The sequence below is a fragment of the Phoca vitulina genome, unplaced genomic scaffold, assembly GCF_004348235.1.
Source record: "Phoca vitulina isolate PV1807 unplaced genomic scaffold, GSC_HSeal_1.0 scaffold118, whole genome shotgun sequence".
NCBI classification, from domain to species: Eukaryota; Metazoa; Chordata; class Mammalia; order Carnivora; family Phocidae; genus Phoca; species Phoca vitulina.
This window is the reverse complement of record NW_022589821.1, coordinates 189,033-204,725: the sequence shown is the minus strand read 5'-3', so window position 1 is coordinate 204,725 and position 15,693 is coordinate 189,033. Positions and strand designations below refer to the sequence as shown.

The 15,693-nt window shown below is 58.2% G+C and overlaps 1 protein-coding gene across 1 annotated transcript in view; it reads right to left on the bottom strand.

Annotated features, from left to right (window-relative positions):
• Window positions 1-15,693, bottom strand: part of KCNN3 (potassium calcium-activated channel subfamily N member 3) — a 143,055-nt gene that overhangs the window by 63,609 nt on the left and 63,753 nt on the right. Inside the window, exon 3 of the mRNA XM_032398687.1 lies at window positions 105-523. Within this exon, the coding sequence (XP_032254578.1) occupies window positions 105-523 (419 nt within the window). The remainder of the gene's footprint in view (window positions 1-104; window positions 524-15,693) is intronic.

Here is a 15,693-nt window from a genome sequence, read left to right as displayed (position 1 = left end):
CCGGCTCCTCCCCCAGGCGCACCTGCCGGGCCTCCAGCCTCCGCGCACGTGCGCCCCGCCCCGCCCCCCAGCCGCCGGGAGCGCCCGCGCCCACGCAGGCCTACCTTTCGCAGACGCGGACGGTCCAGGCGGCGATGATCCACAGCGAGATGCTGAACACCAGCAGCACGGTGCCCGGGCAGATGGTCATGAGGGTCTTCATGACGAAGCGCGTGTTGAAGTTGATCTTGTTGAGCGCGCCGATGCTGCGGGACGAGGCGTCGGTGAAGAGCTTGCTGTGCAGCAGCATGACGCGCGCGATCAGGTACAGGCGCAGGAACATGGGGATGGACAGGATGATGTCCACGTCGGCCTCCGCCCGCGACGGCGTGTAGGAGAAGGCCAGGCGCGCCGTCCAGAAGAACTTGTACTCGCCGGGGATGGGGTGGATGGCGCACACCAGCATCTCCAGGCTGATGTGCAGGATGCGCTCGTACGTCATGGCGATCCGCCAGTCGTCCGCGCCGTTGTCGATCACGAAGAGCTGGCGGGAGCAGAGAGCGCGTTACAGTGGCCGGGGCTCACCTCGGGGCCCCCTGGGGAGGCCTGGCCTGTGCGCTCGGGGCCCTGCTGGCCTCTCCAGACTGCTTCCCGGGCCCCCTTCCCGCCTGAAGGCGCCCCCGAGCTGGCTGTCCCACGAGCAGGAGGAGGAGCCGCCGGTCCTGCTAAAACCGGCCCTGCCCCTGCGGGGCCCTGGCGGGGGGTGTGGAGCTGAACAGCGGTGCTTCCTACCCGAGCGGCCCCGGGGGCTGCGCAGCTTCTCTCCCCCTGCGGAGAAGGGGTCCGTGTGCCCCGGCGGCACTTTGGCCCCACACAAGGCAGCAGTGTCCTCGGTGGGGGCCCTGGGTCAGGATCCCGACCCCGAGGCGAACGAGCTCTGTGATCGGGGTACATTAGCGAACCTCTGTGTGCCTCGGGCTACCCCCGCGGCCGGCCGGCTCCGTGAGGCTGCTCCGGGTCTGTGTGCACCGGGGTCAGAAGCCCGCCTGGCTGCCAGGAAGCCCTCGCTGTGATTACTGTTAGCACCACGGGTGGCCGGGCTCAGGGCCGCCTGGCGGCACTCGCCCTCCTTGCCTCTGAGACCCCTGCGGCCACACCATGAGGGTGAGCACCTGCTGTGTGGCCGGCCCTGGCCGCTGCTGGGGCCCACAGGGGGCCAGGCCTCGTCCTCAAGGAGGTCCCACCTGAGGAGTGGAGGCTGAACAAAGCAGCTCTGAGCTGTTCCACAAGGGGAACTAGGAGGCAGTGTGGGTCCAATGGGGCGCAGTGGCTCTCGTGAGGAAGGTGTGATCCCTAGCCAGGAGAAGGTACCCAGCCAGGACTCCCCTCCCGCCGTCCCCAGTGCAGCTGAGCCAGGGGCGGGGGGTGGTCCAGACACAGCCTTCCACCATCTGCAGACACAGAAAAGCCCTAAATGGCTGCTCGGTGGGTCCCCTCTGCTCCTAACTGCCACCGACAGGCCAAGCCATGGCAACGTGACTGCTGGCCAGACTCTTCAAATAGGAAACGAAAACCGTGCACCCTATAATAAAGAATGCATCGGGTTACTATAGTAACCGGGTTCGCTGTGGGCAGGAACCCAAGCGACGATGCCGAGGCACAGACCTCTCTGAGTCCCCCGCGGGGAGGGAGACTGTGTGCTCTCCATGTTACAGGAGACGGCAGGAGGGTGCTGGTCCCCGGGTGTCCTGGTGTGGGAGGAGGGGGTGGGGCCGTGAGCAGAGGTGGGTGAGCCCCACGGGCGTCACCACATCCAGTTATTAGCTGTGTGCCCTTTGGCGGGTCACACGCTGCTCTGAGCCAGTTTCCACCTCTCTGCCAGCGAACTCTTCATCTTGAGCCTGCCCATCTCACGGGATTAGCGTTGGGGTCCAGAAATACGGATAGTACGCGGAAGTGTGCTTTACCAACCACTCTAACAGTGGCCTGGGGGCACTCATGGGGTGTCCGTGGGGCGTGGGGGGGCTGGGGCTCCAGGGCAGGCCCTTGTGTCCCAGGACACTCCACGGCTGTCCCACGTGAGGACCCCCTAATGCCCACCGGAGCCACAGGGCAGCCCCGCGGCTCTCGCCTTGGGCGGCCCCCCACCCACCACGTCCTCGCTCAGCTTCCTGCTTCCTGCGCGTCCCTCACACGCTGCAGATCCCGGTGCGTACTTTGCTTCTTGTCTGTCTGTCCGTCCCCCGGAATACTAGAACCACTCAGAGAGTTTGTTGAAAGTACCCGTACCTGGGCCCACGCAGACCAAGCCGATCGCAATCCCTGTGGCTGAGGCGCCAGCACTGGGATGTTTCTTCAAGCTCCCCAGCGGACTCTAAAGTGTCTCCGGCCTGGGAGCCTCCAGCAGAGCCGGCCTCCTGAGCGACAGGGGCCGTGTCCTCCCTGCGGCCTGGGAGCCTCCGGTACCCGGCCCGGCCCGCACGCGGAGCCGGTGCTGGTGAGCGCGTGTTTAGTGAACGGCACGGCTGCTGACTGTGGGAGCCCCCCGGCTGAGCGCCCTCTTGGGCTGTCTCCTCCTCTGAGGAGTGAGGGGCAGGTCAGACGGTCCCCAAGTTGCCGTCTCCTCTGAGGACCCTCTGGCTTGGCGCCTCCCACTTCTGTGTGTTGGCGCACGAGCTCTCCAGCGCCAGGACCGACCCCGGCGCGTCTCCTCTCTCCAGCGCCTGGGAGGGTAGCTGGCGCGCGGTGGGCAGCCTCCGGCACTTTGGCGGCTAGAGGGCTGTGCAGCTGGATGACTGTGTCATGTGAAAAAGAGGACAGATGGCCAGAGCCCCTTGCCAACCACCCAGGAATGGGGATTCCTGTGGGAAACTCATTCCTAAGCCTGTGACCAACGAAGTACCTAACGGTTCACCTTAGCCACGGGCAGGGTTCCCAGGGGGTGGTCCAATCTGGGATAAATAAACAAAGCCTTAGAAAGTTCTGGAGCTGCTCTGGAACCGGGACCTCAAGCAGCGCTGGGCCAGAGGGGTGAGGGGAAGGGGGAAGCAAGTCCAGCCAAGGACCGTCCTCCCCTGCGGTGTGGTCCCAGCCATGCAGCCCCGGCTCTGGAGCAGCCCGTTTGAGGATGGTGTAAGCACGCCAACGGGATGTGGGGGCCTGGCCTGGGGCACGGGGCACCAGGGAGCCCTCAAGAGCTCAGCTCTGGGCAGTCACGGAGCAGACGCCTCGGAGGCCTGGGCTGACCAGTGAGTTTCCGCCTACCGCGACCCCTCAAACGCTGGCTTGCCCACGTGGGGAAGGCACATCCCATTGTCCCCATTGCTGGGAATTTCCGCCTCCTAAGCCTACAAGAGTGATCTCAGCCATTTGGGTCTGGCCAGCCTGAAGGAGCAGGGCCCAGTGGCAGGCCCACGGGCCCGGGCCTCTCCTGCCTCGGACAGGGCCCTGACCTGAGCTGACTCCACACCTGGTCCTTCTGCCACTCGGCTGGCAGTTCTGAGAACCTGGAGGATTCTCAGCCTGTGAGCATCACCCTGAGAGCTTCAGGAGGGAGATTTAATGTGACAGAACGATCCCACACTTCCCTTCACGGAGCTTGTAATTAGAGAGAAGGGAGAACCAAGTCAACTCAGCTCAACTCCGTTCAACAGAACAGTTGTTACGAACCGACTACCGATGCTCCTCGACTTCCAGTGGGGTCCCTGACCACCGACCATGGCCGCTTAGCCTGGCCGACCCCAACCAAGCTCACAGCACTGTGCCTCGCGTCACGTCTGAATGCCGCGCTGGAAGTGACAAGCCGATGGCTGTGCGGGGACAGAGTGCCTGTCGGCTGTCCGGCTGGCCCCCAGCCGCTGCCCGCACCATGGGGGAGGACCGTGTCACGCGTCCCCAGCCCAGGAAAGGACCCATAGACCGAGTGCACATCACCGTCACAGCATCATCAAGTCAAAAACTCGGGGCCCATGTGCAGCCCTGGAGGTTTGCTAAGGAAGTAACTCTTCCGTGCTCGCCCCCGCAGGGGAAGCAACGATGCAGGGGACGGATGTGCCCACGAGCCGGACTGTGGCGGTCATTCCACAGTGCAGACTTGGAATGTATCCAGTTGTATTTGTCAATTACTCCTCGATAAGAAGGAACCAAGCAGGTGAGGACACGGCGGGGACATAAATACGAATCCGACCCATATCCAGGAATCAGCCTGTGACCTCCGGTAGCGCTAGCATGAGAGGCAGGGTGAGGGCGCGTCCGGGAAGCTTCTGGGGCGAGGCAGGCCCTGGGAGGCCTGTCCCACACACGTGTGTGGCCGCTTGTGCAAGTGACCCCCCACCCCGTTTGCTCACTTCTTCACACGGCGCTTTGCCTCTCCTCCCAGCGTGAGGTGCCGTCCGTCTCTCAGCCCCTGGACTCTGAACTCGGCCATGTGCCTTGCTTTGGCCAGTGGGGCGTAGCAGGGGTCGGGAAGGGTCCGCGCAGCGGGGCCTGCGCTGGACACCCGTCTTCCCTGTCACCCCGCCTGCAGGCAGCACCAGCTGCGTGGCCCCAGGGAGCACCAGGCCACACAATCATGAGGGAACGAGGCTTGTTTCAAGACATTAATTTGGGGCGTGCCTTCTTATGCAACAAAAGTAACACATAACAAACCTCGCTCACGCACTATGGAACCCGCGTGTCAGGAGAGCCGGGTCCTTTGCCTGCCGCGCCCCACATTCTCCTGCCGCTCCTGCGCGGCTCCCCAGTCCGGCCGGTCAGTCTGGCTCCGTAACTGCGCGACCATCTGGGGAGGGACCAGGACAAGGGCACGCCAGCTTCCCCAGCCTGGGGACACCTCATTTCATAGATCTGAGAATAACTCGATGCCTTTAAAAAGCGAGTTTGCAAGCAGTTTGCTTATTTTGCACGCTAAGTGCTCCTCACATGTGAGGAGGTCAGCCGGTGGACAGACTCAGAACAAAGGCTAAACAGAATTTGTCGGGTGTGGAGGGGGCAAACTGCAGGGAGTTTGGGAGCCGTGAGTCTTGCTGGCAAATTCGGGGGGTAAATTGATTTAGCTGGCAACAAGCAAAGAGGTCAGTGTGAGCATTCTTTCGTTGAACAGCCAATTAGAGGTATAAAAAAAGCCCCAATTTCCCTTATTTATGAATTCTCCAGAAACCCTCGCATTGGAGCTGAGGCGCATGGTGCGGAGCGCGGGTCCTTCCGCCCGGGCCTGGCCTCAGTCAGACCAGCCTGCGCCGCTCCCAGAACGAGCACCCAGGGGCCCTCTGGTCCCCTCAGGACAGGTGCACGCACGCACGGCACCTCGAGCCCACGCAGGGGGCGAGGCTGGGACAGGTGGGTAGGGGCCCACCCTGGAGCCTCCCCAGTCACCCCGAGAGCAGAGCGCCTACCTTTCTCTTGGAGGCACACAGGAAACCAGCCTTTTTTTTTTTTTCCCTTTTAGGCAAAATAAGTTTGGAGTTGATTCATTGGATTCGCCAGCTTCCCTGTTCTATTTTGAAAGCCTGAGGTCTTCCGGGTTCTTTATATAAGCAACATCTTTTATCAGAATGTTCTCAGCTGTTAGGGGCGATCCTGCTTAGACATTTTCTGACTAACCTGAAAAACTTCAATTCTCATGCAACTATGAATTTTTTTTAAATTAAAGGAGAGGAAGTGGAAAAGGCCTCTTGTGTTCTCTACTGTTCTCTCTCTGTGAGAGAAAAACTCCAGGGAAAATTTTCATCATTTAAAAAAATATATGCAGAAAAAAAGTGAAAGAAAAAAATTAAAGATTTTCTTAAAATCCAGTAATTATATATAAAATATATATTTTTTAAACCCTGGGGCATATATTATGCACGTACACCATGCCTCTGGGGGTTTCCATGGAAACAACATCACAGGTCCTGTAATACCTAATTAGGTTTCCCCAAGGACAGCGCTGATTGCCAGGGAGGAAATGCCTGTCTGGGTTTGTAGTGATGGTTAACATAAAATTTCCAGGTAGTGAAGGTGCCATGGAGCCCGCTGAAGAAACGGAGGAAGGGGGAAAAGCAGAGGTATACAAAATGTACCTCTGGACGAGGCCAGCAAGTACGTGGGCTGTCGAGGAAGTCTACGATTCCACTGCCACCGAGACTCTCAGCAGGCCGGGGGTGCACCAGCCAACCCTGTGTCTTTCCAAGAAACCCTCCCCATTGGAAAGTGTTGTGCCCTGTGCCCCACGGGGGCTCCCGGCCCAGCAGAGTCTACCCGCGGGCTCCCGTGGCGTGCATGAGAGCCACGGGGACCTCTGAGCCTGAAGTTGGTTTGGGACTGCCGGGGACCAGTGGTGACCATAAACCCTTTCCTGTCCCCAGTTCTCGGAGAATGAAAGTCAGTGATGGCGTTTGAGAAAGCAAGTATGCTTCACGCACAAAACAAGAATGCTTTGATCCCTGGCCATGACACCGCTGGGGATGAGCATTTTGCCACTGACTGTCCACGTGTGGGCAAGTCCCTTTCCCTCTCTGGTCCTCAGATTCTTCATCTGGAACGTGGGGGGTGTCTGTTTGTGATTTTCTGTTTTCTCCTAGCTGTGGAACCATTTCTTCTAATGAGACTTTTCACAGAAGCCCCATATGGGGAACAGATAAATTCAGAGCTGTTCCAGTCAAAAGGGTAGAGAAAAGCATTGGGAGGCCAACCGCTCACCAGCCCCTCCAGCCTAGCTCTCCGTGGCGGCCCCATACGCCTCTGACAACATGTCTGCTGGAAATCCATCGGCAGGACCAGCTGGCCTCGAGTCACAATGAGGCATAAGGCCTCGTGCTGGACATCAAGGTGCTTTGGGTCTAGGTCAAGAAATGCTGATGCTCGGGCATGAAACTTTACCCAGATCAGTCGTTGGTTCGTTCATTCATTCATTCATTCGCTCGATTGTTCATTCAATGTGGGTTGAGTCCCTATTATGTGACAGCCTCCATGCTAAGCTCTAGGGATAGAGCGGGAACGAGGAGACAAGTCCTCTTTCCTTAGGGAGTTCACATTCTAGTGGAGAAAAAATAGATAATAAACAGGTAAACGTTGAACTTCAGGGTGCCATGCCTGGTCGGAGGAGACTAGGACAGGGCAGAGGTGACGAGAGCAGCTCGGGGGCAGGAGCGCTGTGCCAGGCAGGCCGCCCAGGCAGCTCCCTGAGGAGCACACCTGGGAAAGGTGAGCCTGCAAGGACACGCGTCCCAGACAGCGACAGCTGGTGCAGAGGCCCCCGGCACGGTGGGGCTGGGAGAGTTTGAGAGAAGAAAGAAAGAAGGCCAATGTGGGAAATAAGCCAGGACAGCAGCAGATGGGGGCCCAGAAGCCATGGGGGGAGCTGCATCCAGGGGCGGGGAGGCCACCAGCCCACACCCACCAGGGCCACGGACACTTCGTCACCACTCCCTGAAGACGGACTGCCCATGGGTCGAGTCCGTGTCTGTTAGTCAGCCCCGGAGGCCGGGGTCCCAGACCAGAGCAGCCGCACGGCCAGGCTCCGGCCAGCGCCCCCTCCCCCACACATGGCAGAGGCTGAGAGGACACTGCTCTCGCTTGCTCTTCTTCTAAGGCAGTCCTATCCGCTTGGGCCACTCTTAAGACTTCATTTAACCTTAATCACCTCCCGAAGACCCCATCTCCAAATACAGTGATGTGGGTTAGGGCTTCAACATATGGATTTGGGGCACAGGATGCAGCCCACAGTAATGCTCCTGTGTGTTCACGTTACCCAGAAGCCCAAATGCAGGCTGAGACAGGTGATTCTGCACATGCCGTCTTACCGCAACCTCGCAATCCCCTGTAAGGAAGCAATAGCATGCCCACAGAGCAGAGGAAGAAACTAAAGCCCACGGAGTCGAAACCGGTCTCCCAGGGCCCTCCCCTATCACCTGCCAACCTGCCAGGCAGAACCCTCCAGGTTAGGGACCAGCCAGTTTGAGTTCTACTTTGTTTCTCATAAAGAAAGTTCAAGGCCACTTCTTTAAGAAGAGTCTTCCCTGAGCACAGAATCAGTACACAATTACAATAGGCTGGGGTCTGCGGCACTCTGGGAGCCCCACGTGGTGATTAGCAGTCCAGACTGGTCTCCCTTTGTGGTGCTAAGACAGGTGCTTTCATTTCCACAAGACACGCTCCCGTCACCTTCCCTGATCGCACTCAGCCCCTCCAGTGCCTGGATCTGATGGCGGAGCCCCCATCGGGAAGAGACCATCTTTGTTAGGAGCACCCCCAGCATGTTTGCTAATGAAGAGAATTCCTTTTGGGCACAGCTGGGGTGGTTCGGAGCAGACCTACACTGGGCTTCCGTTACCTGCCCCAGAAATGAACAGGAGAGCTGGAGGCTGGGGGGTCAGGAGGAGAGGGTCAGTGGTAGCCGAAGAGCACCTGGGGCCAGGAGGGAGGACAGAGCCCACTCATGATGAGTTCAAGGCCATGCTGTTGGTTGTGCCCCCAGCAACACCAGCCCCTGGCCTTGCTCCTGAGCCACAGACAAGGCCTTGATCGTGGGGGAAGGGCTTGGGAGGTGGCCAGGGCCCACAGGGGTCCCCAGGAGCAGGACAGGCTGCAGAATTCAGCAGGGGCAGCAGTCTGGTACCAGAGGAGCTGCCAAGAGAGACACGGAAGTCCCCAAGGGTCCCCAGAGACCTTCGGAGAGACACCAGGTACGTCCTTGTGTGGGGTGGGAGTTTGTGTCCAATTCTGCTTGAAGCAAGAGCAAGGGGGCCCATCCTTGGGTTGGAGTGGCCACGGCCTGGGTTTGTCCATCTTCACTGCTGTTAGAGCAAATGATGGGAAATGCAAACCAGACCGAGCCACTTTCCTTCCGAGAGAGCCTTTCGGTGGCCCCCCCGGAGTGGTCAGAATCCAATCCAACCTCCCAGTTGTACTTGGCAAAGGGGCTTTCACCACGTGGCCCAACTGCCACCCTGGCATCTCGTTCCAGCCAACCCGAGTCACTCACGGTCCCAGAACTCATGTCCCTCTGAGTTCTGTACCAACAGTTCCCTCGTGTCAACGTCCTCCCCAGGGAGCTCCTCTCACCCCTGAGGACCCAGATCAAGTCTCTCCTTCCACAGGCAGAGTCAGGTGCCCTCCCCGGGATTCCCCCAGCCCCATGCCGCCGCAGCGCCAATCCTCAAGTAGCAGCCGGGGAAGGTCTGGAGCACTAGCCCCAACTTCGGGGGACGTGGGGAGGGAGCAGCGGGGTGCTGGCCATCTCCATCACCCACTACAAAAGAACCACATACTGCAGCCTCCCTGCGCTCAGGCATTACCCCATTTAGCCCTGAGCAGGGCTCGGGATGGGCGTCATCATTCCCATTATAAGATGGGGAAACTGAGGCTGCGAGAGATTAAGTAACTTGTTCAAGCCGCACAGTTAATAAGGAGCAGATCCAGGCTCCACAGCCGGGCAGACAATCCTGAGTGCCGTGTCCCGTCCCAAGCTCTGTGAGGGGTCTTGATGGGCGGCCCCCAGGGTTTGCCCATGCAAGCCAGGGCAGCCGGTGCCTCTGGCAGGTCAGGGGGTGAGGAGGTTCCTGAGCACCCGCTGCGTCTGGGGTGAGAAGGACTGTTTTCCGTCCAGGGAGTTTCTGATAGTTTCCACTTGCTTTCGACGCAGGAACCCCTCCTGCCGAGCACATGCGGAGGGGCGCTGCCCTCACTGGGCCTGCGTGCTACTGGGCAGGGGTCTTTCACCCTGGCTCAGGGGGCATGTTTGCTCAAAACAAAGAAGATTCTGGATCTTTCAGCAGCTGGGGGAGCTGAGGAACCAGCTCAGGACCAGGTGTTCGTGGTGGGTGGGAGAGTTTTTCCCCAACAGACCGACATGCCTGTCAGCTCGGGAACTACCGAACCCTCCGCTCAGGGGAGCTGTCCTGCTCGGTGGAAGGGGGTGCTCGGTCCATCCTAGGCCTCACAGCAACCCCCCGTTTACACAGCCCCCCAAGACTGCACAGCGGGTGAGTGATGGAGGCAGGATTCGAATCCAGAGTCCACACTCTCATCTATTAAGAGAGTTGGCCCCCGCCTGAGCCGCTGCCCCAGAGGCCTGCACCTGCTTGTCTGAGCCTGGTCGCCGGGCTCCCGCAGGGAGGACAGGGGGCCTCGGGGCGGGCAGCACCAGGGTGGCGCTCATCGGCTCAGGAAGCGCGGGCCACCCCGGTGACCGCGCCAGTGGGGCAGATCCTCTGAGAACAGGACAGGTTAAGGTCTTAGGACGACGTCATTGTGACTGTAAAGGAAAACATTTCAATTGTTCGCCATTTCTGTAATTGTCCTCAGGCAAAATCATCTTTTACAATGTATGCACAAGATAAAGAAACCAGAGTATTTAGAGAGAATTGCTAATAACAACTGCTAGTAATTAAAAAGAAGAAGAAGAAGGAAGCCCGCGTGGAAACAACCTGCACACGCATCAGAGGGAAACGGCTAAGTCTCCGAGCCGCCGTGTGGAACTCCCTCCCGGCAGCTGGTTTTAAAGATGAAGTGGACCTACGGGTACCGACTTCGGAAATATTCCTGATATGTTATTACATAAAAAGTGAGAACTGCCGCGTAGTGGGTACAGTGTGATTCCTCTTTTTTTTTTTAAACAGCAAACAGCAGTGCGTAGAAGCCAAACCTCCCCGTGCCTGTCCGCGCACATGGACGTGCCCAGGAAGGCGGCGCGAGCCCTCGGCCGTCTGGTCCCCGCCGTGGGTGCCGGCGCGCCAGGGACGCGGGCTGAGAACCAGGGAAGCTACTGGCTATTTCCCTGTAACAGCGAGAACACGTTTGTGTGAAAACAAGCTCATACTGCTTTTGTAATCCTGAAAACCCAATAAAGTATTTTTTCTGAAGAACTGTCCCGGGGAAGCTACTCGCTGAGTCCAATGGGGATGTTTCGTGGTCGTTCTTAGAGGGACATGGGTCTCCCGAGCCCTTCCCTCCCTGTTGTCTTCCACTCTTCCACCGAGAGAGCCTTGAGGCCCAGGAGGCTGTGAACAAAGCCCCGCTGGGCTCCCTCCAAAGGCCACCCCCCAAGGCCAATGTCATGGCCGGCCCGTAGCCCTTCTGGCAAGCCACCCTGGAAAGGAACGTCACGCTGCAGGCAGGGAAGGCCACATTAGTCGGCAGCCCACCCTGCCCGCTGGCCCCATGCGGCCAGAGGCCTGGGCTCCTGGGGGAGGACGTGGCCTTCCTCACGATCGGTGCCCACTCCTCACACTGCCCTGGACCCAGACCCCTGGGGCTCCCAATCCGGGTCCCCCAAATAGAGGGCCATGCTCCATACCGCCTCTGGTCCATGGAGCCATGTCCTCCCCATCTTGTAGGCCACCTTCGGCTATCCAGGACCCCGAATTCCCCGTCTGAGCCTGCTTCTGCGGCCTGCACGCCCCTTCCCCAGCTATGCTCTGGTAGGCAGACCACAGCTGCCTGTGTGTGCGGCTCTAAGCCTGAGAGGGGGCTGAGGGGCAGGGGGTAGGGCTGGTGGAGTTCCGGCCTGAGGGCTGAGCTGTGGGGGCTTGGGAGCTTCCACCGAGGCTGGCCCCAGGCCCTGAAGATGGGGGTCTGCCCATAATCCTTTCTGACGGTCTGGGGGTGCGGTGTGTATACTTTTCTAGATTGTTCCCAGGTCAGGCCAACAGGACCCTGCCCCTCCCTCTCAGACGGCCCGACCTCCGCCCACCTGCTGTGGCTGCCCCAGGCTTCCAGACTTGCTCTGAGGGGGCTCTGCGGGCACTAGCCATGAAAAGGGGGCCCAGGGGCCCATGTTTGGGAATGCCTCCTGGAGAGTCACTTATTAAAGGTTCTGAGAATCCCTAAGGAAAGGAAACCTGCTCGCCTTTGAGAGGCAGTTTCCCACCTGACTCTTGTCTCCGTTCCAAGGCAGACGCGCACGTGTGGGGTGTGGGGTGCTCCCTGAAACAGATGCTGGGGGCGCCTTCAGGCACCCATGCCCCTGTGACCAGGACAGCAGGGGACCCCGGCCTCCCTCAGCAGGCGCCGTGGGCACCCTGGAGCCGCCCAGCAGGCCGTGGCAGCTCTGGGCACCGGGCTCCATCAGCCAGCCACATGCCCAGGCTTCGCAGGAAATTACGTGACAAACAGTACACAGTCCTCACGAGGTTGCCGGCACGGCTCTCAACGCTCCACAAACCCCAACTCCTGTCATCCCCAAAACAACCCGATGTGGTGGGCCCTGTGATTATCGAACTTAAAGATGAGGAGGCTGAGTTAGTGACTTGCCCAAGGGCACCCGGGTCTGAGTCCAGGGCAGCTGGGCAGTGGTAGCCTGGACCAAACCCAGGCCGTCTGGCTCCAGAGTCCGTGTGTATCAGCTTTCCGTTGCTGCTGTAACAAATTAGCACAAAACCAATGACCCAAAACAACGCGAGGTCTGCTCTGGCAGTTCCGGAGGTCAGAAGTCTGAAATCAGCCTCACTGGACTGAAGCCAAGGCCGTGGGCAGGGCTGGCTCCTGGGGGTGGGGGCGAGCTCCGCGCCCTTTCCTGCCCCTCCCGCCACGCACTTCCTCTCCTGTCACCAAACCTCCTGGAGTTCTCACACCTCGCACTTCCTCTCCGACTCCCTTTCATAAGGACACTTATGGCCACGATTAGGGTCCACCCGGAAAATCCAGCATTATCTCCCTGTCTCAAGATCCTGAATGTGACCACACCTGCCAAGTCCCTTTTGCAGCTAAGGTGACATTTGCCGATTTCAGGGACTATGCCTGGACATTTGGGGGGCCATTATTCAGCCTGTCACACCGTTCTTCTTACCCCTGTGCTATGTGAGCTTGATTTTCGGAACCATTCTGGGAGGATGTTGTCATTCTACAGATTGGAAGGCTGAATCCCTGAGACGTCAATGAGCTGCCAAGCGTCACCCAGGTGGCAAAAGGCGCAGCTAGGACAGACGTGGAGGACCAGCTCCTGCACCCCTGTGCCCACTGCTGGAGGGCTCCGGGTGTGCAGTCCTTGGGGGTCTGGGGCAGGTGCTGCTATTGTTACATTCTAGACGAGCCCTCTGGCACCCTAGCCCCCCGAAAACCTGACGAGGACTCTGGATTTGCCCTCCCCACAAGATGCATTGATAGATGCAGATCCTTCCTGGGAGTTCAGAGGCACCAGGTTGAGGATGCTCCATCTTGAAAGCAAAATCTCGAAGAGATATTTGCACCCCTGTGCTCCCCGCAGTTTTGTTCACAATAACCAAAGGTGGAAACAGCAGCCCAGGGGCCTACCATTGATGGATACGTGGATGAGCCAAATGTAGTAGAGACTCACCATGGGATATTGCTCAGCCTTGAGAAGGAAGGAAATTCCACCACGTGCTACAACATGGATGAGCATTGAGGACATTACACTGGGTGAAATAACCAGTCACAATAAAGACAAACACTATATGATGCTATGAGGCACTCAGAATCGTCAGACCCGCAGAGACAGAAAGCAGGTGGTGGCCGCCAGGGCTGGGGCAGGAGGAACGGGGAGTTCGTGTTCGATGGGGACGGAGTTTCGGTTTTGCAGGATGAAGCATTCGGGAGGCGGACGGGGACGGTCGTCGTTCAACAGTGTGAATGTTTAGTACCCCTGAAGTGAGCCCTTAAAGTGGGTAAGATGGTAAATGTTAAGTTGTGTATTTTACCACTATTTTATTTTATTTTATTTTAAAGATTTTATTTATTTGACAGAGAGAGACACAGTGAGAGAGGGAACACAGCAGGGGGAGTGGGAGAGGGAGGAGCAGGCTTCCCGCAGAGCAGGGAGCCCGAAGCGGGGCTCGATCCCAGGACCCCGGGATCATGACCTGAGCTGAAGGCAGATGCTTAACGACTGAGCCACCCAGGCGTCCCTTTTACCACAATTTGAAAAAAAAAAAAAAGGAACACTTGCTTAATCTGAGAGTCCAGGCAGGGCAGGGTCCTGTCTGTCCCCTCCTGTGGCCGGAGCAAGGGGGAGCTCCACAGCCGTCTGCCCGTGACCTCTGAATGGAGAGCGGGGGGCTGGCACTTCTAAAAGCCCTAGACCCTGCTGATTAAACAGCTACCCCAAGCGTGAAGACAAAAGCAGAGCCCCGAGCCCTGGGAGGGGGGCCGAGGCAGACAGGGGGAGGAGGCCAGCTGCGGCTGTGAGAGAGTGGATGGCTCTTGCCTGTCCTTCAGACGAATCCCCAAAGGGAGCAGGCACTCTGATGGGAATTTTGGAAACAAGTTGAGAGCCACGCCGTGCCTCTCCCAAGGCTTAAAGTGCAGGGCTGTGTCACAGTGGTGTCCCTTGCTGCCAAACGAATGGGGTATAAGATACCCGAGCATTATTTAAACTCCTCTGCTCTTTGCAGGAATTCAGCAGGAAGAACCAAACCTACTCCAAGGGTTGACTCGCATTCCTCCGGGCACCATGCCAGCCTCTCAGAAACCTACCCACCCGTCAAAGAACATCCTGTCCGTAAGCATCCTTCCACGGGGCCCCGGGGGGCGGGTAAGCAGGGGTAAGCCAGAGCAGAAGGTGGAGGGTAACCATCAACGGAGGTGGGCCATGGGGGCTCAGAACTGGGAGTGGGGTGCAGGCAGAGGAGTCCAAGTCCTGTCTCCACTGGGGGGATCTGGAAAGGGAACTCCCTGATGTTGCCAAAGGGTGTCCCTTTGCGGAGGGTCAGCTGCTCTACCCCTCTCGTCCCCTGATCCTGCGCTACTTCTATGGCCAGATCCTCCTCCCTTACCGGGGAATTGTATGAAATAGCCTTTCATCCAGCAACAGAAGGAGGTGGGCTCTTAGTGGAGCCCAGTCTATAAATACAGGGTAACAATAGGAACCAGAATGTTCCACAGGAAACCGGTAGGACCTGCCCTCCCCACACAGAGCATGGAAGATTTTCACAGGGATTTCTGCAAGCGTCCTTCCCAATTACAATCACAGAACGGCAATAACAAACTGATGAGTTTATTCAGGTAATATCCATGAGACATAGTTCTCTTTAAAAGGAAAGGAAATTTGCATGTTTTGTTATATCCATCCTTTATTCCAATTCAATTGGTCCCTAAAAGGCTTTAACTACAGCGAGAGGGATATTGGTTACAGAGATGGCCAGACCTTCCAGAGGGAGGGGAGGGAAGGACATTAGAGAAATTCCCCCCAGGGAAGTATTTTCTAAACAGAATCCAGATCCACCCATCTGGGAAGGAAAGTCCTTTCCAGTCTGTTTGGATGGAAGAACCTTCCCTTGCCTGTGATCCAGGTAGAATTTTGAGGCTTTTCTGTCCCTGAAGGTGTTGGCAAAACTAAAAGGCTTCTCTGCACACCCGCCTCCTTCAGCCAGGTCTCAGGAGACTTCCTCATCTCTTCCGTTTCCAGCCAGATCAAGGGCAGTTCCTGAGTACGGTCCTTGGCTCTGCTGCAGGAGCAGGAAGCCCCCAACCCAAAACCATCCCCCACGGGAACTCCCTCGGCGCAAGCACCTAGAAGCTGGTCTGCCTATTCCAAATGGATACGGACCGTTCAATCCAGAAAGAAGGGGCTATTTAAAAGCTGCAATAAATCACATGCCAAGTGAGGTGTCAGACATGCAAACCAGTGAATGGAAAGTCGGGAGTTGCAAAACGAGGGAGGTTTCCAGCGGCTGGCAGTTGCCTGTTTCTCTCTGCCCACACCGGGGGGGCCCAGGGCTGGGTGAGGCATGCACCTGCCCTGCAGCTGGGGGGGCCCAGGGCTGGGTGAGGCATGCACCT